The sequence below is a fragment of the Lepisma saccharinum genome, chromosome 1 (assembly GCF_977018435.1).
Source record: "Lepisma saccharinum chromosome 1, izLepSacc3.1, whole genome shotgun sequence".
Taxonomy (NCBI): domain Eukaryota; kingdom Metazoa; phylum Arthropoda; class Insecta; order Zygentoma; family Lepismatidae; genus Lepisma; species Lepisma saccharinum.
Genome location: NC_139229.1, coordinates 16255158 through 16277724, shown reverse-complemented (window position 1 = coordinate 16277724; position 22567 = coordinate 16255158). Strand labels below are relative to the sequence as shown.

Sequence of the window (22567 nt, the reverse complement as noted above, 5' to 3'; positions counted from 1 at the left end):
ATTTAAAGAAAAATAGCCTACAATATGCGAATTACACAGGTATACTGATTTATAGAGCTATTATATACATTTAATACTCCTGACAACTCAAGCAAGAAGAATTTTATTTTTAATTTCAAGTCTACCAACTTTTAGATTATGACCAAACTAATATTTACAAGATTAATGTGCGTGTTGTCTTAATAAACATATTTGTACTAATTCAGTCGTCATATTCCTTCCTTTTTACACATATTTCTTACTTATCTTGAACTTATATTTACACTAAGAACATATCACTTGCATTCTTAATAGTTTGAGTTAATTCGTTAAATACGATAGCAACATTTCCTTAAAAATTATATTTTGATGAATTTTCATAATTTTTCACTCTATATAGTAGCCCAAAAATGGAAACCTTATCTATTGTAAACAAATTCTTGAAGTAAAGTGTACAATCCTTGGAAACAAAATTTGTGTAGAATCGAATATGACACAAAAAGAAGTTAGGTTACATATTTGTATTCAGAACTAACGAGCAACGAGGCAATTATCAGGAAGAATTGTAGAAAGTGGTGCAGGAACTGGTTGAACAGTGTATCCTCCCCTATCTGCAGGAATTGCACATGCCGGAGCCTCTGCATGCAATTAATAAATTGTTGTACTGCTTTCTTAGGTGACGAATGGTGACTGACAACTGACACATGTGCACTAGAGAACTGCGTTTGTGTGGACTTTGTTTCTAAGAACAGTCTTTGTAGCGCAACAAAATATTAGGGTTTCCATTTCTTACTTTAATATGTTTTCATAATCTGTAATTGAATATATTAAAAAGTTCGATTGTAGTGTTGTATTCAGTACTGAGAAGAAACGAGATAAATTTCAATTAATTGTTGTACTATCATCTTAGGTGACGAATAGTCAGTAAGAATCGGCAGGTGTTCACTGACAAATGCTTTTTTGTGTGTAATCTTTGTTTCCAAAAATATTCTTTGTAGAGCAACAAAATTGTCACTAATTGAACAATTTCTTCAAAACAAGAAAACATCTTGTTGTACTAGATTCTTTTTGAAGCCAAGGGAAATGTATACTAGTTGAAGGAAAAACACTACATATACTAACCAAAACAGTCTATATTTTAGTTAAAGAAAAAAAACACTACCAGAGTCTTCCTCAGGCTTAAAACCAAACTAAAAATCTTGGATTCAAGTCGGAGGAAAACTCTCATAGGGAGTTGAAATTTAACGTTCTTAAGCTTTTTTTTTTACTGAATTATAGACTGCCTTTGTCAGCATATGTGGAGGTTTTCTTTCTGGCATGGAAGCTAGGCTTAATCGTCTTTCAATTTCTTCAAACAAGAAAACATTTTGTTGTACTGCAATGATTAATCTTGAAAACCATTTTTCCCAAACAAAAATAATATTATCCTTTCTTTTTCAGAGTACACTTGGTTAAATGCAGTTGTAGGTAGTTTTCAAGATAGTGTACAGCGAGAAGGCAAACACAGAAATTGTCTTCCCCACGGTAGATGCAGCGCTAGGTGTGAGATCCGTTGCTATCAGCCTCACTGGCGCCCCCGTCCCTTCCTCTATCTTCATGGGGAGGACAAGGAGGGTGAAACCCGTTGGAGGAACGTCCTCTGCATAGTTCAGGGCTACGTTTTCCAGGACATATATGTTCGCCTCTTGGAGGATGCGGTGAGTGGGGAATAACTTTGCCTGTCCGTAGTCGATCGAGGGGACGTCTATTCCAACCCCCACTACATTCTTGTTGACCAACCACTGTGCTGCTTCTGTGGATACACCTGAAACAACAATATAAATGATTAGTTTATTACAATCTTTAAAAAAAATGGTACAGGAAACTCAATTTCCATAAATTTGTTGGTAGTGAGCATGGACGTCGGGGGGAATGTATATTATTTTTATTGTTAATAACATTTAAACAGAATAATCAAAGTGAAAACTGGGTTGTATCTAAAAGTTCGGTTTAAAACAAATGAGCCGGGTTATATTTTCATATTATACCATTTAATCCAAAGAATAAATAGTTACACAATTGCAAAAACTGCAAAAAATAGCTTCTATGTGAGACGTTGAAAAATATTAATAACACAATAGAATAACCATGCACTTAAATACACTAACTGCATGAAATGTAAATAAGTATAATGAAAAACAATTGTGGTAGATATTCACTCATCTGGTGGCTCGAGTAGAAGTGTCTCACCAAGAACATAATAATAACAATAATAATAATAATAATAAATTTTGAATAAAACATTTATTTTTTGATAGTTATTAATGCATTACAACAATAATTATTATATTAATACTTCCACTATTCAAGTTTTATCCATGTGCTGACCCCCACCCCTGCAAATCAAGGCCTGGTCATGTGTGTTCTATAGGAGTGCCTCTTCCTCCATTTCGTCAGCAACGTTAACAAATAGCGAATCGAAAATCGAGACGTGACCGAGATTTAGTGTACGAAAGTCTCGTCTAGTTTGTTTGCTGGAGTTTGTTTTTAAGTCCACTTTATGCACAGAAAGGCTAATCGTGACTAGTCCTACAGTGTCCAGCCAGACGCGAGGACCTTACACTGTTCCTCCCGCGGCGAACTGGGGGCAAGAGAGGCGTGTGTGCTGGTTGGTCGTAGGAGGAGCAGAAATCTGGCACAGACAACAATGTCTCAGAAGTATACATTTATTGTTACAAAAACACAAGGCAAGTTTCGTATACGAAACCGAATAGGCGGGCATGGTGGCGGTCAGTCTCGAGTTCGCGAGACAGACGAGTGCGGCGCAGTGGACGGCATGATATCAGAGGAGAAATATTACGTGAAGTGGACCCTAATCCACATAAAACTAGATGTGAAATAGCTGCAGATTTAGGCATTGCTTACACCTCACTTTGCACAGTCATTAGTAAAATAAATGCTATTTTAGACGAACTTTTAAAATTGGGTAGTAAATCAACAAAATCTTGTTCCTCAAAGTACTCCAGATACAATTACGACATGGCATCTAAATCTGATTTGTAAGTAATTCTCAGTTATACGTATTATTTTTCTCTTCACCTTGACATTGTATAACTCTGGCTCAACTGTATTATTTTATTTGTTCCCTTGGTAATATCAAACTTCCGATAGCGTAGAAAAAAACATGAACAGAAAGGGGACCCATTGAAGATTTCAGTTGTGTGAACAAAAGTTGAAACTCGTATTTCATTAGATGTATTAACTTGAAGTTGTTTCTCCATAAGGAATACATGTGATTCTGTAAACACTCATTCATTATATTATTTCAACATTGTATCTAGCTTAATAATCAACTTAAAAAACAGCTTCCACTTTCAAGTAGGGGAGAAATCCTCCTTTTTTGTAGCAGCAGTGCCCATTACGACGATATTGAAATAAATGCATGTGGGGTGTAAAAATGTCGCTCCTCGCCTTTAAATCTGAAATAGCAAGAGACAGGTGTTATCGCTATGTGCATCACCCATAACTGACTTCTTGCAGCAGACGTAGTAATTTCACCCACAACTAACTTCTTGCAGTAGGCGTAGTAATTTCACCCACAACTGGCTTTTTAGAAAATCGTCACATGAGGGCAGTACAGTGACAAAATATTATGTTTGCCCCGTGTTACATTTGACATCGCTCTGCACTCTTTAATTTATAGGCTTTTTAAGTCTTGATTTATTGATTGTTTTGTTGTGTTTGTAATTTGCAATTGCTGTTTTAAGCCTCCTCTTAATGTATTTTGCTGACGAATCGCGATTAAATTTTATTACAATTATAGTAAAAGTTAAATAACGTAAATTTCAAAATTAATAACTGTTATTATCCGTGGTTTCGTATGCTCTTTAAAAACAATACGAGTTCCTGCACCAAATATCACGTATGACTTGCTAACTTGCAATCAAAAGTCTATAGCAAGAAATTATAGACCTCCAAGAACTGAGAATTTTAGGTATAAACGCGTATTTAGTATAGGGATAGACACAAAATCCGGATTTCAAATTATCCTAAATCCTTTTGGGATGCAATGGATAATCCGGATACAACAGATTTGATGAAGCATTTGTAGGAAATACGTACAGTGAAATACGAAAATGGCTAATAAAAGCATATGTGGATATCCCGTAACACTGACAAACGATAAAACTGTCCGGATAATGCACACATTCGGATAATTCGGATATCCAAATAAACCAAATATCCGATATCCGGATATTTGAAATTTTGATAGAAATTTTATCCGGAATTTGCCATCCCTAGTTCAGTGGGGGCAATTGGGGGGAGTGCTGCTGCTCCCTCCACTTTTGGGAATGTCCCACCCCTCTCAGTTTTGGTGTCCAATCGACGCCACTGGAAGTGTTCATTAAAATATGAAGAGGATTATCAAGTAATTAGATATTATCACAAATGAAGAAGTCATGTAATTTGACAGTTAACCCGTATTTTATAGAAGTTGGCAAGATTTTTGATCCAACCGTGACCGTTACCTCGCAACGTGCCAGATTGAATCCAGTCCAAGTTACGTTAATTCTCTTAACAACACGTGTAAATCCAGCTTAAATAGACTTTAGGTGATGACGTAACGTCGAGGACGTTGTGATTCACTTACTGGTCGCGTGTTGTTAAAAGTTAACCACACGGTGTTTCAAAAGTAACCACACATCTTGAATTTCTTCGTGTTTTTATTGGCATTCTTTACGGAACGGGTTGGCGGGGCGTGTAACGTGACTAAAATTCAACAATATGTATGCAATTGTCGTACATCGGCTTCGCCAATAGCTTAGTGGCTATCGCTGAAGATTTGTAATCAAGGATTCCCAGTGGAGGTACTGTACATTGCAGTTCGGATCCCTATACAATGTTAAGTCGAGTACAAGAGGCTCAAGGCCATACTTCGCTCCCTCACGTTCTGTCCCGTTTCCGAATAGAAGTTGCCGACCTCCGTGGCGGAGTGGTTAGCTTACCGCGCTACGTCTCCTGGGGTTCCAGGTTCGAATCCCGGCATGGGTGTTCATTGTGAATGCCTCTTCATCAATTTAATCATATCATCACTCATTCTCATCTTACCGATTAGGCAAACGTGGAAGAAAAGCGAAGTAAAATAAATCAATTCAATTCGAAAGGAGGATATTCTCGTTCCCGCCTCGAAAGTGGGATGTTCTCGTTCCCGCCTCGAAAGGGGAATGTTCTCGTTCCCGCCTCGAAAGGGGAATGTTCTCGTTCCCGCCTCGAAAGGGGAATGTTCTCGTTCCCGCCTCGAAAGGGGGATGTTCCCGTTCCCGCCTCGAAAGGGGGATGTTCCCGTTCCCGCCTCGAAAGGGGGATGTTCCCGTTCCCGCCTCGAAAGGGGGATGTTCCCGTTCCCGCCTCGAAAGGGGGATGTTCTCGTTCCCGCCTTTAAAGGGGGATGTTCTCGTTCCCGCCTTTAAAGGGGGATGTTCTCGTTCCCGCCTCGAAAGGGGGATGTTCTCGTTCCCGCCTCGAAAGGGGGATGTTCTCGTTCCCGCCTCGAAAGGAGGATGTTCTCGTTCCCGCCTCGAAAGGAGGATGTTCTCGTTCCCGCCTCGAAAGGAGGATGTTCTCGTTCCCGCCTCGAAAGGAGGATGTTCTCGTTCCCGCCTCGAAAGTGGTATGTTCTCGTTCCCGCCTCGAAAGTGGGATGTTCTCGTTCCCGCCTCGAAAGGGGGATGTTCTCGTTCCCGCCTCGAAAGGGGGATGTTCTCGTTCTCGCCTCGAAAGTGGGATGTTCTCGTTCCCGCCTCGAAAATGGGATGTTCTCGTTCCCGCCTCGAAAGTGGGATGTTCTCGTTTTCGTCTCGAAAGGAGGATGTTCTCGTCTCGAAAGAATATTATCGTTCTCGCCTCGGTCTCCGAAGGAAAGCCTCTTTCTTGCATTGGTGTGGTAAGATTTCTTTCTAGTTTCGGATTTCAAATGGAAGTCATTGTTTCGTCTCTAACAATATATAATATAATATATATATATATATGCAAAATGGAGATATAGATACAAAATTCTTAAAAGGAATAGTTAAGAAACTAACTAAAAATATAGATTTTTGCAGAAAACATGTAGGCTAATCTATCTAGTAATATCAAACATACACTTTTTATGTGTGTCCAGATAAGTTAAGAAGTAAAGCCAATTTCAATTTGGGTCATGTTTTCACAAAATTTGCAACCTAATTTACGACTAAACTAACGTCAACAAGAACGAAGGACACATGGACAATAAGTAATCAAATAATGTCGTGCTTGACAATAACATTCTACTCTAGTCCGGAATGCAATGGAATAAACCTTAAAATTTAACTCGCGTGATAAAGTAGAAGGTTGTGCTCACTGGTCAGTAATGTTGTTCTAATTTTGGTGCATGCGATGAGACTGCTGGCAGTCAAAAATCGGTGCCAAGTTTTGCCCGCACCGGAACAATAAACAGAGCCATCTGCTGGCACTAGTGGACCACAGTTCACTAGACACTGAACACAGACTGCATTCTTGTAAGTTGAATGCGATCATGAATGAATTATAACAACGATTTTGTTGCAGTGCAAATTGTTGTCGTAACAGATATAGTTTTGAGAATTATTTTTGTATCCACCCACAAACTTCCAGAACCCATATACACAAGCTCGTATAATTATTCGGAGAATGATCCATTTCTTCTCCGAGGGGGTCAAACGAAAATGTTAATCTATTTTTGTGTTTCATCTACTAGATTTCTTCATTGGTTGATTGATTTGGTATATTTTACTTCTATTTTCTGCCAATTTTGGCAAATCGCGAAGATGATGATGAAATGATATGATTGGATTGAGTTGGTGTCTTAAGCCCACTTTATGCACAGTAAGGCTAATCGTGACTAGACCTACAGTTTAAAGTGGAATCCAAACCACTATGTACCTCCACCGGGTATCGAACCGGGACCCCTTGATTACAAGCCGACGACGATACCACTAAGCCTTCGGGAAGGGCGAAATGATATGATGAAGGGACATTCACAATGTAAACCCATGCCTAGGCTGGGGTTCGAACTCAGGACCCCTTGCATAACAGCGTGCTGTGCTAACCACTCAGATTTCTTCATGTACGGTTTCAGGAGTTTGCCGCATTTTAGCACAGTCCTACTTAGGCCCGTACTCAGGATTTTTAGGAAGGGTGGGGCAGATCCGAGAATGTGTCACAAGAGAATAACCGGAATACTGTTTGACTATAACAGAGTGATTGTAATAGGTTACTTTAAGTCTTCATTTTCCGGTTATTTTTCTCAAAATTCGCGTTTTTATTACAGCACATTACATATTCGCGGCATTTTTCCTTTATTAAGCACGAAATTAGTTGAAATTCGCGAATGAGGTAACAATTCGCATTTTAAAGAAAATTCGCGATGTCGATGTTATCTCATGTTATCAGAATAACTACTCATACAGCGCGAATATGGCTTCCGTATAATTAACTCAAGGCCACCCCGATGGTGTAGTGGTAACGTCGTCGCCTTGTAATCACTAAGCCCATGGTTCAATACCCAGTGGAGCCACATAGTGGTTCGGATCCCACTTTAAACTGTAGGTTCACTCCCGATCAGCCTACTTGTCCACAAGTGATCTTGCACAGAGCAAAATTATTGTTAACCAATATTTGTTTAAATATGAGTCAAGCAAATTACTGTTCACCAGAATCAAATTATTACAGTAAATGTGGAGATTTTCTTAAGAGTGGCCAACGAAAACTATTTTATATCTCAATTTTGTGGAATCGTGTTCCACTAAACTTGAGTAATTTGCGTTTCAAATCATGAACATCATTTATGATAACCCTGTATTATAATTGTTCCATTGGTACAAAATATTAAGTAAGTTCTTACCAGGGAAATGAGCAAAGCTGGCGTTGTTACTGGAGGTACCGAAGTATCTTGCCCTGTTCCAGTAATATTGGGCCCATCCAAAGTCTATCAGAACGGCCGATCCTTCTGGAACCTCTCCGTTCTCGTCCTCCCACTCTTCCAGGTCCTTCACCCTCAACTGGTAGTCTCTGTTGGTTTTAGTGTGCGACGACACGTCGACCAAAACCCCTGAAAAGAAGAGAAATCATTTGTAGCACCGTAATTACGACAGACAACTACAGATGGCGCAGTAAGCTTCCTGAAACCACGCAGATCTCACACAAGTTGTCGAATACATTATAAATGATATGCACGCATAAATCAACATTATTTAATTGATCACAAAATTCCATTCAACAAACTATAATGAACGCCATTTATACAAGACAAAACACCATCTGTTTTTAACAACATCTTGACAACTTCAAAGGTCTTATAAACCATACAGACTATTTACGCAATAAGCGTCACACATACGACATTCCCCCGCGTCGATGAAATTTTGCATTAGCAAAATTTTGGTTTTATTTGTTTTACTTCTTTTAACCATAATCACTCAAATCCAATCTGTCAGGTGGTTTTCCTTGCCTCTGACTTCTCCTTAACACTCTTGACTCTGCTGCTTCACGTCTATCTAAATCTATGTTCCCTCTTGCAGCTTCTTCCACCACTTCATGATTGTCTCCTCTCTCGTAATCCTTAAACGTATCATTCGCATCTAAATATCTTCCTTCGTGGACTTCTGAAGATGCGTCATTATTCTTATCGCCTGTTTCATCACTAGCATTATGATATCCTCTTTCATTTTCTATCACATTTCTCCATTTTATTTGGTTCCCATGCACTAACTTAACATCTTTACCAACTTTAATATACCAAGTATATAAAACTAGTTTTCTAGCTGCACTTATAATTTAAATGAGTTTGCGCAAGTGAAATCATTGCAGAAGATATATGATCTCTATTTCTTTACTCTAAAAGCTGAGGAGGCATTTGTTAAATGTAATGATTTAGTGGTCGTGAAAAATTCAATTGAATTCAACCAGTTATATTTGTAAAAATAACAGATTTTCAGGACGGCAGATGAATCATTAACGTTTGGGAAAACTACGTAACAGTAGCAAACATTCCATTTCTATCGCACACGCCTGTCTGTACAATAAACATATTCTTCTAAAATACTTAGGTTTCACTACTTTGCAGGATATGTATGTACCAGTAGCGTGGCGTGATTTTTTTCAAAAGTGTTACCGGTCGCAATCATCAGACGTTATCATCTCCACCCTAACACCCCCCCCCCCAAAAAAAAACACGCCTTTCATCTGGATTTTTGTTCATTCAGTTCTTTTTTTTTCTTTTTCTTTTTTTTTTGCAATCCGCTCTGATTTATTTAGCCACTATCACACCTAGAAAGAACTACCACTCATGAGAGAGTTACCGCGAAAATCCAGTGAATAGTAGTCGAGCCTTGTCAACCATCTCCGTTTCTTTGCAAAGAGGTGGAAAGGGGAAGAAGAACCACACATTCGGGTCAGTTTGAGGTTTCTGCAGTGAGCAGACGACAGAATTCCCCTCCTCCAGCTGCGGAAGGGAAGTCCAGATGTACGTTCTACCGTTGCCAACTTAGTTTTTTGGAGCAAGGTTTGTCCAAATCACGAATCGCATCAAGTACTTATATTTTCGTCTATTACGTAAACGGTTTCAGTTGTAGTTAAATCCAGCTTTGGCTTTGCAGTCTAGCTCTTGTAGCTTCAGAGAAATAATATCCCCGTTTTAGGCGAGATTTAGCTCTTTTCTGGAAATCCAATGTGACAATACTTGCTGATCCGGTAGGCCGCAGCGGCAACAGGGCCCCTAAACAGGCATATAAATAACCCCATAGCACACTTGCCTCTTGAAGTCTTTCCCCGCTGTTCCCTTGCATTGGCGGGTGCCCTTTCCTCCTGTTGCCTTGTGAGGGTAGCGGAACGGCCTGTCTCTTCGCTTCTGTCGGCCGCAGAAAAAATGTCCTCTGCAATATACACTTAACTCGGTTAACTTATTTAACAATGTTGTTATTTATTAAGAAAAAACTTTTCAATTTCTTTACATTTTTCTGTTACCTGCGGTAACACCGGTTACATGCACGCCACGCCTCTGACGTATATTGTACACACGAATGGATTCTTACCCTTGCTCAGGGTTTGTTTCTCAGCAGCTATAAAATAATGGCAAAGAGCACTGAACCTAACCTACTAACATGCATTGCGTTTACAATCAAGTCGTTCTAATAATGCCTATGTGGTTAGGTGTGATTATGTTACCAGTCAGTAAACTAAACTGTCTGGTGGCAATAGTACCGATACCTTAGAACACTGGTTCTAATCTTGGTCACTAAATCTTATGATAACATTTACAGATAATTTAGAAATACTTAGTACCTTCTAAGATAACCCAATCCCATGTACAAAAAGAGCTATGTAACTAGTAAGACCGAAAGCTTGGCCAAATTTCTATTGTCAAGTTCAAACATAATATCCATCTAACATACGCACACGTTTCTTGTGTGAGCACTTTAATACATGTAAAAGATCAGCACTGTGCCATGAAAACTTTAACTGGAAAAACTGGTGTCTTGGAGCGGTGATGTAGGTCAGTTGCAGAACGGTCCTCCTTTAATCCAGAATTCTGCATACTTTGCAGCAGGGAAATATTTGATGACTGATCCATTAATGGACAGAATGATTTTCAAATAGTGTTTGTTACATAGTTAAAATATGGTACACTATATCCTTTCAATTCGACTTTGAGGGATATATAAAAATAATTTTCTTTTGCCGGGGATATGTTTTTTTTTTTTATTTGTGGGGGGAGGTATCTCCAGCATCCGCCCGTTAATACGCACGCTATCATTAATCATGTAATATTTCAGCTGAACATCTGGCCCCCTAAACATTTTGTGGGTCAACCAAGATTTTGGTATAATTTGGGGGGGGGGTCTAATTTTCCTTTGTGCTACAGTTATATGGACGTGTAAGGATAGCTAAAATATATAGATCTGAAACTCTGGTATTCGGTTAAACTTCTACATGGTTCATCTCCTGCGTGTGCCAACATACAAGGGGTTTGTTGCAGTTCCGTTTCTTCTTGTATTGTACCTTTGCTAGGACAATACAAAAAAAACATACTTACGAGAAAGACTGATTAGTAGCTAATATGAAACATTAATTGGTTGAATGATTGGCTATATTTTTGATACTTTTCTGTAACTTTTGGCTAATCACGAAGGGGAGTAATGGTGATAAATAGAGCCCGGAAGTTCAGGCATTTATTTTCGTTAAAATAGGCAAGCAAAAAGGCATTTACAATGTGGAAAATAGGCACTAAAAATGAAAAAAAAGGCAAAATAAACCGAAAAAAGGAACATTTGGAAGTCGCTTACTTTTATCTATAATTTCTAGCAACATGTTAAAATCTACATTGGGAAGAGCATTTCAATTTTCTCCGTCTTGATTGCACATAACTACAAGGTGTTTTTTTAATTACTCAACATTCATTGATAGTAGTCTGTCAGAGAGAATGTTTTTCATAATAGAAAATGATATTTCTACTTCGACAGAAGTTATTGGAGCATACATAAAACAAGCTAATGTAGCTGGACGCATTTCGGTAACAGCATTTTCACCTTTTAGAATATCACAAATTGTTTTCAATTGTTTCAAGTCCTCATTTGCACTCACTACCCGTTTGCACTTTTCCGCAACAGCTGACCACTTTTCTCCTGGCACTTCCATCATCTGCTGCATAGATTCCTCGTACATTTTCATGGATTCTACAAGGTGTTTCTTAAGTTCTGTAATTGTAATTGTCTCTGGGAATGCACCATAATGTGCAAAAATAAACTTGAATAGCACAGGAGTTTTTTCACTTCACGAATTGAAGCCGCTTCATTTTCTGGAAGAGCATCTATCACCTCACTGATTTTTTCAAGGTTGTTAGCATAATATATAGCTGCTGATATCCAGGTTCCCCATCTGGTCAAGACTGGTTGCGGAGGTAAACTAAGCTCAGATGCAACTTCCTTATTTCGGGTTCGAGAGGGAGATTTCAGAAATATCTTCTTTGTGTTCGAAATCAACCTGTCCACTTCAGCAGTCAATCATGCACAAGAAATGTTAACCGAAAGGCAATATCCTAACTCAGCATGAAATACATTTTTCTCACACTTTTCTACTTCAGCAATGTTGAAACATGCATCAGTTCAATATTACTTAAATAAGGCGAAAATTATTCACATAATAAACGAAAGAAAAATAAATGCCAACGTTTTTTGGGAGAAAAATAATTTATATACACATTTTTTTAAAGAAAATGGTCAAATTTCATTGAAAAAGGCAAAAAAAGGCATTATAATTAAAAATAGGCAAAATAGGCAAAATGAAAAGGCTTCTAAAACATTCGAAACAACATGAGAAACGTATATCCGGAAAAAATTTATCAATATATGCAGTAGATAAAAAGAGGCATTTTGCCAAACTTCCGGGCTCTAGTGATAAAATTAAATTGATGAAAAGACAAACGGATTGGATACAACGAGCCCCATAGAGGATTATATTGGCCGAGAGTACAGACGCCAAAACTTCGTTAGTCTGCAAATTGCAGCCCCGAATGTACTGCGTGGAACAGAGGTTGACATTTGAATGTCTTCAAGGGTCGCGCTAGGACGCCAGTGGTCGAGGGTTCGAATCCCATCGCGGGCATGGGTGTTCTTGTGAGTGTCCCTTCACAAATTTCATCATACCATCACTCATCTTCATCTTCGCGATTAGGTAAAAGTGACAGAAAAGCGAAGTAAAATAAACCAAATTAATCAATCAATCATTTCAGGCAGGGCGACCCCATGTTGCTCATTAATCGGTAATAAAGTATGTTGATTGATTCATTTGGTGTATTTCACTTTCATTGGTCTGCTACTTTTGGCTAATTGCGAAGATGAGGATAAGTGATGATGTGATGAAATTGATGAATGGTGACTGACAAACCCTATGCCCAGGCCTGGATTCCAACCCGAGACATCTGGCATCGTAGCACACTGTGGTAACCACTATGCCACAGAGGCGGAGTTGGTTTTTATACTCTCTAAGAAGGTGTAGCCGCAAACGTGTCTTCAACTTGTTTTCATGGAAACCCGCCTGTCAGATAATAACTATGGTAGAAACAATTGCTGGGGCCTCAAAAGATAGAGGATGGTGGAAGCGTGTTCTGTTCCTATTTTTGTCGTGCGGAACACCCTTCACGTCACACGCACACACACGTGTAACTGACTCTGGTCTCCTGCCAGGTTGATTTAAAATGCATGCGTGCGTCTCTCTGTGTGTATTTGTGTGTAATAAGTGTTAGTTCCTTTTCTTCTGGCGGAATTATTGACTGCCTTCGCGGCAACAAGATATTGTACTGTTCTAGACAACAGGACACATTTCTAAATATATCTATCTTTGCGAAATGGTAAACAACTGCTTCGGATAAGGAGAACACAAATAGGTTTATTGATTTGGTTTATTTTACTCCGCTTTTCTGCCACTTTTGGCTAATCGCGAAGATGAGGGATGATATGATGAAGGGACGCTTACAAAGAACACCCACGCCCAAGCTAGCATTCGAACCAGGGACCCCTGGCTTAGAAGAGCGCTGAGGTCGGCAACAGCACATATAGAGTGAAGGTTATTTTGGTATTCAACAGCCGCGATAAAGAAATGCAAGTAAACCAAGAACAATATCCAGAACCAACATGCATTACTATATCCCCAAGTTTTTCAGAAACGATAAACACAGGACGGAGCCACAGTGGGGGCGAACGCAGGCTCTAGCCCATCCTCCCAACCAAAATATCCCAACCTATAATTTTGAAAAAATCAATAAAATACGATGGAGCTAAATCACACACAGATATATTTGATTTACCACCTTTGGCTGACCGCGACGCGATGAATAATACTGAATAACAAGCCTAAAAATCAAAACTCTCATCCAAAATTTAAGCTTTCCACAAAATTAAAAATCAAAATTAGGGAGAAGATATAATTTTTGCACTAACAGAAACAAACAATGTTTATACATTATTTATTGGTTACCAACAAACTGCTCCCAGGTTCGAATCTTGGTCTGGGCATGGGTGTTTCTTGCGAGTGTATCTTCATCAACTTCATCGTATCATCACTCATCCCCATCGTCGCAAATAGCCAAAGATGGCAGAAAAGCGACGGTTAATAACACAAATAAAATGTAACAAACCACCCCATTTTTACATGTAGAAAATCCCCTCAAGATGAATTGCAACATATTCAATTTAAGCAATTTACATAGAGCAGTAATATTAGATCACTTGCACTTAAAAATGTTGCTATTCTGAAATTCATTCGCACGATTTTCAACTCCTCGCAACCCCGTGGGAAAACTGAAGATCACCAAAACACACTTGAAACCATTTTCTTTCTATATTTTCAAGGAATTTTAGACACTTATAAGCACTAATTAAAATCTAAATAGGTACTGACAGTGGAAATAAGGCAATCACTTTTAGGCAAAATATAATTTACATGTAATCATTGACGCAGAAACGCGAGGATCAAGGATACACCGCACACAAATTTTTGTTCTAAATTTAATGAAAATCCTTCCCCTTTAGTATGCAGCGAAGACAAATAGCTGGGTTGCCAAATTTAGCTCTTTCGCCCTAGTTACAAATATTCAAGTTAACGATTTAAATGTCGTAAAGTAACTGTAAAAGTAAGTGTTAATAACGTTACTTATATTGCAAAAAATACAGTTACAGCATCTTACTTTTAGAATTAATCAAAAAGTAAGAATTGTTAGTAGCTTACCTGGGACAATGAGGCGATTAAGTGGAATTTGCCCAACTTTCCAACCAGTCTTTGAGAAGTGGTAGGGGGCATCCAAGTGAGTTCCTCCATGTTCTCCGGCAGAGAAGTCATTTCCGGTATACCTGCAATTAGCACACACATATAGCATAATCAACGAATTTAATAGTATTATGTAATTTATACAGCACAATTTTTATGCACTAATTTTAAAGTTTTGTAAGAATTAATAAAGGAAGTTTACACCTTCACTAAGAATTCAAGACTAACTACACGACACAATAGGAAATTCCACTCAAAAACAATCAAACAATATTAGTGGACAAATATGTTGCATAATGTATAAAACAGGTACACTAAGTAACGCGAGTGTACAGTGGGGTGCATAAATATTACTAAGCAATTTGTCCATCACAGTGTTTATTTCTTCTTTTACTCATTGAGAGATTCAACAATTTAAACAAAAAGGCCAAAATAAACTTCTGGCAAACTTTGAATCAGCAAATGTAAGTACTTCGTTCTTAAAACATGTGCGATGCAAAAGAAAAATTAATGAAAACCGTCATGGACAATTTGCTCAGCAATACTTGTGCACCTTACTGTACATCCCAGTGTAACGGATGTAACATCCCGTTTTTCTGAGCAGTTAATGTAAGATTATAATAATACCGACTGCCAGTCTCCTTCCCACGATCCTACCTAGAGGTCTCGAGATCTTCAACCGGTAATGGGATGACGTGCAGTCAGCACGTCGAACCCTCAGCCGTTGTAGGAGATATCCGTGACCGGATTATGCTACTCACTCGTAGCTCCCCAATTCCCTCGCGATGGTGGGTTGTCACCGGTCCTATACACAGGCCGAGAACCCAGAGGGACTCGAACCCATGCCGTTCCGCAGTCTCAGCCCAAAGCACAGAGCCTTAGACCGCACGGCTACAGAGGTGAACCAACGTAAGATTACAAACAAAAAATTACTCTACTGTAGACCAGAGGTGTTTATCTTCTGAAACATGTGTAGTTAAAGATAGAATAGTGAACCAACAAGACAATTTGTCGTAACGGATATAACCTAGATTGGATGGATTGATTGATTTCGTTCATTTTACTTCGCTTTTCTGCCACTTTTGGCAAATCGCGAAGATGAGGATGAGTGATAATATGATTAAGAACTCACAAAGAACACCCAGGCCGTGATTCCAACCGAGACCCCTTGCGTCGTAACAGGCTCTGCTAACACTTCCGAATTCCCGTTGAAATGTGCCATATGTAAATAGAATGTGCATTCAGGTAAAAATGGCTGGTCTTAAGGCAATAGGGCAAATGATAATTAGATAAGGACTGATTAAAGAACACTACAAAAGGAACTCCAATATCCAGGCGGCACTCGAACCAGAGACTTCCGGTGACGAAATCGCGAGTCGACCACTTAACCCCCTTCAGCCACCCAAGTGACGTAAAATAATAAAATTGATTGATTGATTTGGTGTTTTAAGTCCACTTTATGCACAGAAAGGCTAATTGGGACTGGACCTACAGTTTAAAGTGGGATCCGAACCACTGTGTGCCTCCACCAGGTATCGAACCCGAGATCCCTTGATTAAAAGGCGACGACGCTACCACTGCGCAATCGGGGAGGCCACAAATACTAAAATATTTCAAACAACGCAATGATCTGCATTGCATGTTCGTGCTTTGTTTTATTCGTCTCACGTAAAAATCGTAAAAATTTCCTCTTGCATCACATCGCGAACTCGTTCTTACGTCAGTTATGCAACAACTCCCAAACTCGTCAAGTGGACATCCTATAAATGGGTGGATCAGCAACTGTGCGTGGTGTGGGCTCGTGCATATTAGGATATGTGAAGATGCCGCACCTCTTGGTTACGCTAGCGTTTCAGTCAAGGTCACACATCCTCAGATCGTCCTTCCGGCAATGGGCCAAGAAACGGCAGCATGCTTGAGTGGGCGAATGGTAAAACGGAAGCAGGAGACTGTTTCAAATGCTTTAATTTACGCAACGTCTTAAGCGCCATTTAAATCGCTATACTCTATTGTTTTAATGTTTTGTTACATGTTTTTCTTTCTTTAATATTGCTTGTCTATCTCCCGCGGTCAGGCCCGTAGCCAGGATTTTATTTCGGGGGGGACTCATCCTTTATCAGCACAAGCATCGCCAGAAATATTTGTAGAGAGGGGCGGGCAGGTCACTAATAAAATTTCACTAGTAGAAATAATAATGACAATATCAATTATTACAACGGTCATTTTACAATAATAATTATTATACGTTATTAAAAATAAACCAATTTTAATCCAAATTTATTTTTATTATTATTATATGAATGGAGAGATTTTGCTACTCAATCCACCGTATGATTCAATATCCAACACAAGTGTTGTCCATTATTTTTCTTACAGTTTGTACAGATAGTGTACTGAAATTCATAGTTCTTGCATTTTGTAATTAACTTTTATACATTTCGTTAATGAAAATGAAAGTTAGAGCCAAAATTTTACTCAACGTTTATATTCTGTGACCTCTCACAAAGAAAACTATACATTTTGAGAGCTGTGGATCCATTTATTACTATTATTAAATGGTATAATATAAAAATATAACCTGGTTCCTGTATTATACACTAAAGTTTTTTCGATCTAATGTTTAATCCTGATAAGGAAGTAAAATTAATTACCACGATACACTATTTAAATTAGATATTTGTAGGATTTTATGCGGAGCTTCAGTCCCCTTAGCCCTCCCACTGGCTACGTGTCTGCCCACGGTAGTATGCAGGTTTACGTATTGGAATGACTAAAATTGGTTAAATTTCGGGTAACGGTCCAGATTGTTTTACGATTTTTTTTTTTCAAATTCTCCTTGCAGAAAGACTAATTATCGTAGAAATGATTGTCACACGAAATTTGAACCTTCCTTATAGTAATGAGCAATATTTGGATGTCGAAAAAAGTTATTTATGTTGGGAAAAAAACCTTAAAAATTACCTTACGCAAGCATGCACGCTCCCCATGTGAGTATCGTAGACTAGTGGGAATCAGAGGCGTCTCCTGAACGCATGCGGTGCATGCTGCGCATGCGTCAATTGTGGGAAAAAGGATAGCTTGCTCTGCGACGACATAATGAGCATTTCTACATTCTAATTTTTTCCTATACGAGAAGTATTTATTTTAGACGAGAGCGCTCAACTACGCTGTTATTACATTTCTTGGATCTGAAGTGAAAGAAAGTAATAATTATTAACCCACAATTGACGCATGCGCTCTCGTCTAAAATAAAAACTTCTCCTATATGAAGAAATTAGAATGTAGAAATGCTCATTAATGTCGTCGCAGAGCAAGCTGTCCATTTTCCCACAATTGACGCAGTACACGAATGGCGGTTGGCAAGTACAGAATTATAGAAAAGTGAAAAACCAGCGTCAAGGAAACACGCAGTAAGCAATCGCTAAAACTCCGCAGTATGTTTTAACAGATTTAAATCGAAATCACAGCATGTAAAAATTGCATACATAGCATGATGAAATCGCAATGAAACAAAATTAACTTGGTCCGGCTTACGTAATGGGATGACTAAAAATTGGTGAAATTTCGATTTTGAGTTGAGTCACTAATGGCACAATCCCCCCCCTCCCCCCCTTTTCCCCTCGCAAACACACAGTGGTGCAGGAACGTTGTTCAGAGGTACGGTTGTTAAAGGTCCATGAACCCATAAATTCTAATTGGTTCTTCAACAGAGCCAGAACCTTTTTTCAACCACAATTTAAATTCGGTACTTGCGTATTCTTTCATTGAAAAAAAGGTTCCTGGACCGAATTGAAATTCTCTACAGATAAAAAGGTTCTTTACGGTCCAGAACCCATTTACGCTTGCTGATTTTCTCTCCTGGACCGGAATTGAATTTATTTAAAATTCCGGATTTAACAACCCTGTCCAAGGGTACCGGGTATGAATCCCGGCCTGTATATGGGTGATTTTTACGAGTATTCTCTTATCATTATTGTCATATCACTAATACTAATATGTGATTAGCCACAAGTTGCAGAAAAGCGTAAGATAAAACAAATCAATCAATCAAGGAATATTTGTGGTTTTGGAGGTACACGATTGACATCGTCTAAATGTGAAGATGTGACTTGTCCCTTCAAATCACGACTGTGTGTGGATGAGCGTGTCTCATGTGTCGCTAGTATATATTGTATATATTTTTTTTTTTATGGTAAAAGTTCGGTATATCGGAGACACATTAAAATCGGATATTTTGTGTTTCACATGGTTCGTACTTACCAATTGTGTATTGCGGAACATAGTTCAAGGTGCCATTATGCTTCTTGCACGAAAACAAACACAATTTTTCACATACAGAGTGATTTTTTTTTATTCCTTTCTTCGCTTCCGTAACACACGTTATGGCGGGCATATTGTGACTCACGTTGTGAGTATGCAGTGTTTCCAAACTTCTTCACCGAAAAATACCTACTATCGTGTTCGTCACGTGTGAAAATTTTACATTATGCACGGGTAGCTGACTGATAGCCCCACGAACCATTCACGGATAGCCCCAAGAACCATTCACGGAAAGCCCCATGAACCATTATGCACGGTAGCTGACGGATAGCCCCACGAACCATTCACGGATAGCCCCACGAACCTTTTCCGATAAGGTTAGGTTAGGTTTGGTTCGGTTAGGCAAGCTTAGTGAAAAAAGGGGGGGTTTGAAACACTGACAGGGGCTTACGTCATCAAACGTACGCAGCATGCATTTCACGTAACGAAAGCAATGCCAAATGTGCGTTGGTGAGTTATTTCTCTTGAAAAATACATGATTTCCCGGTCAAATAGATTCCACGATGAAAGAAAATACCTCGACGAATGTTGAAAGCTTGCAGAAACTCATTTCCGTAAGTAGTTGCTTGTGTAAAAATGAAGAAATGTGTTTCCGATATACCGAACTTTTACTTTGTTTAATGCACCTTATGCACAGAAAGGCTAATCGGGACTGGACCTTCAGTTTAAAGTGGGATCCGAACCACTGTGTGCCTCTAATGTGTAGCGAATCCAGGACCCCTTGATTACAAGGCGAGGACGTTGCCTTCACAAACGTATATATTTCATGTATGTAGGTAAACTATATATACCGGGTGATCGGTTTGAGATGTCAGAAAAGAAAACCGTTCTGTACAATAGGTCAATGTACGTATCTGTGAGCATTTTGTTGTAAAATATGCAGAAAGGATGTAAGTTTTGAGTGAGTGCATGTTTACAGACTTCAGCCAGCTGTACTAGTGTGCATATAACACTCGAAAATTTCACATCCCATACGATACATTGTGCGCTGTTGTGGCGTGACCACTATCTTTATCTACCATGAATGCTAGCGCCACTCGGCTGAAGTCTGCAAACCTGCACTCACTCAAAACTTACATCCTTACTGCATATATATTACAACAAACTGCTCAGAGATACGTACATTGACCTATTGTACAGAACGGTTTACTTATATGACATCTCAAACGGATCACCCGATAAATTTAATAACTCCATGAATTGGCATAGTGTAAACGGTGACCGTTTGTCAAGACACCCAAATTCCAGTATAGTCCTCTGCGGGGCTTGTGTTGCGTCGTCCATAAGTTTGTGATTGCCCCTTCATCTATCTCATAGCATCAGTCATCAACATTCCTCTTCATGGGGCGTCTCCGATGGCGCAGTGGTAGCGTCGTCGCTTTGTAATCAAGGGGACCCGGGTTCGATTCCCGGTGGAGATCTTAAACACAAACAACTCAAACAAACAAAGCCAAAAGTGGCAGGAAAGCGAAGCCAAATAAACTAAACTTGAAAAGTTCACTTACCAAGTCCCGTCCCTAAGGTACTGCTTCCTCATCCTCGTAAACTCGAACCCGTCATAGCCGAACCAGTACTGGGAGGAAGCATTGAAAGGGTGGGTCAGATCCACTTGAAGGCCTGCATCGGAGAAAGACAGACAACAGAGCACCACGCACACAAGGCACCACGCTGAATACATCCTTGGTTCACTCTGGACACCTTCCCAGCGCAAGCGACATTCGAGCACTATCTCCAACTGGCCTTGGTTCCTGGCTACATCCACACACTTTCGCACACGTGCGAGCGACTTCCGAGTTCCCCCTCAAGACAGATCCCTCCGGTTGGACTATTTCTGGGTCTCACTCATCGCACCAAACTCAAACACCTGCTTGGTCAAACTCAATATTTCGTTCCAGGCCCGAAGCCAGATGGGAGTGTTCCCCTTGACTTTGGATACAAAAACAATTTTGTACAATTTGTTTGCAGTGAAGAGTGAAAATTTAGACAGCTGATATTATTTTGCTCACAACGTGGTGAAGGATAAATTCACAGAACAAGAACAACAGCTATTACATTCGTTCATCTTGTCTATGAGTCGAAGTCTAACTAATGGCAAGTATTTAGAAGATTCTCTAGACTTTAGAAAGTTCATTCAATAGGGGGGGTTCTTTTTCTGTACATTCGCTGATCCTGCTGCGGCTTCCCTTAAGACAGAAATCTGTGACTTTGACGTCATTATCCCCATCCCTTAGATATCTGCGTCAAAGATCAACAGCTTGTCAACAACAAAGGTCAATTGCCTTGGCCAGATTGTAAATTTATCTTCAATGATATAAATATCTGTATTAAAAGTAGTATGGAGTGTGTAGCAAGAAATTATTCCAGTAGCAGTCAATTAAAGGTCTTCTATACTGTTATGACGGCCGATCCTAATGCTGGCAAGGAAAGTGGGGAGAGGGGAAGCGAGCAATCCAGGACGATACGAAACGCAGCAGCCAGTAGAACGAGGTTCACGTAGTACTTCTTCCCGCCGCGTCGTAACTCTCAGCGCCACCTCTGTTGTCTGGTTGGTCTGCAGCGTTATCCTCGCTTCCCTTGCCAGAACTAGGCCGGCTGCCGTAAGAGTAGAAAAGTTCTATAGCACTTCAATAAGATATGGAAAAAAACTAGTATTTATGTGATTTTTAAAAACTTTATATTAACTTAATTCGTCCCCCACATTTAATACTGTTATTTTTTTTAAAAAAATGATCTGGAAGATAAACCCCCCCCCCCGAAAACCAAAGAAGCCCCCCTGGAGATCATTTCTAGGTATCGGACTGTCTCGTCTTCTGACGTCAGGTTAAATGCTTTCGTTGTTAGGTTGAGAGATTCAAATCTAACAAGCTGAACCCAACCGCGAAAGCATTCTGCTCTGACGTCAGAAGACGAAATACGGCGCTTGACCAAGAAGGTGTTCGAGTTTGGTGCGGTGAGTCATAGCCCTATTTATTTCTGGGCGTTACGCAGTTGAAAGTGAGAAGGCGATATCTCGGAACTGTGCTCAGAGGAGTGGCCCAGCGTAGCTATTACCCGTCTACAGGAAGGGCGAGAAAAACAGAAGCACGTGACCTGGTTGATTTCGACTGCAACTGCTCCGCTAGAACGGTCGCTAAATCTATGATTGATTGGTCGATATTAATTCGCTTTTCTGCTACTTTGACAAATCGCGACTATGAGGATGAGTGATGATATGAATATGAAATTGATGAAGGGACACTGACAATGAACACCCATACCCAGGTCGGGATAGGAAAGAAATAAGAAACGAGATACACAGGGAGAGAGAAATTAGAAAATGCGAGATAAAGAGTGAGACGGGAGAATATAATAAGAACGAGAAAAAGATGGAGAGAGATGTATGAAAGAGAAGTGAGACAGGCAGGGGAGTAATGAATAATAACCGAGAGATACACAGGAATAGAGGAATAAGAAAAGGAAACTAAACAGA

At 39.5% G+C, this 22567-nt stretch overlaps 1 protein-coding gene across 1 annotated transcript; it reads right to left on the bottom strand.

Annotated features, from left to right (window-relative positions):
- Positions 1-1232: 1232 nt before the first annotated feature.
- Positions 1233-20893, bottom strand: LOC145993184 (isatin hydrolase-like). Its single transcript, XM_083129419.1, has 4 exons — positions 20604-20893; positions 14740-14861; positions 7862-8068; positions 1233-1783 (listed from the first exon to the last, which is right to left on the bottom strand). The coding sequence occupies exons 1-4, from the start codon at positions 20774-20776 to the stop codon at positions 1431-1433; spliced, it is 855 nt and encodes a 284-aa protein (XP_082985545.1). The 5' UTR covers positions 20777-20893; the 3' UTR covers positions 1233-1430.
- Positions 20894-22567: the final 1674 nt, after the last annotated feature.

Excerpts from the sequence above, each read along its gene's own strand:
- LOC145993184 (XM_083129419.1), bottom strand. The coding sequence starts at position 20,776 with ATGTATTCAGCGTGGTGCCTTGTGTGCGTGGTGCTCTGTTGTCTGTCT. Across the intron at positions 8,069-14,739 it reads TAATCGCCTCATTGTCCCAG|GGGTTTTGGTCGACGTGTCG; the intron begins GTAAGCTACTAA and ends TCTTCTTTTCAG. Across the intron at positions 1,784-7,861 it reads CAGCTTTGCTCATTTCCCTG|GTGTATCCACAGAAGCAGCA; the intron begins GTAAGAACTTAC and ends TTGTTGTTTCAG.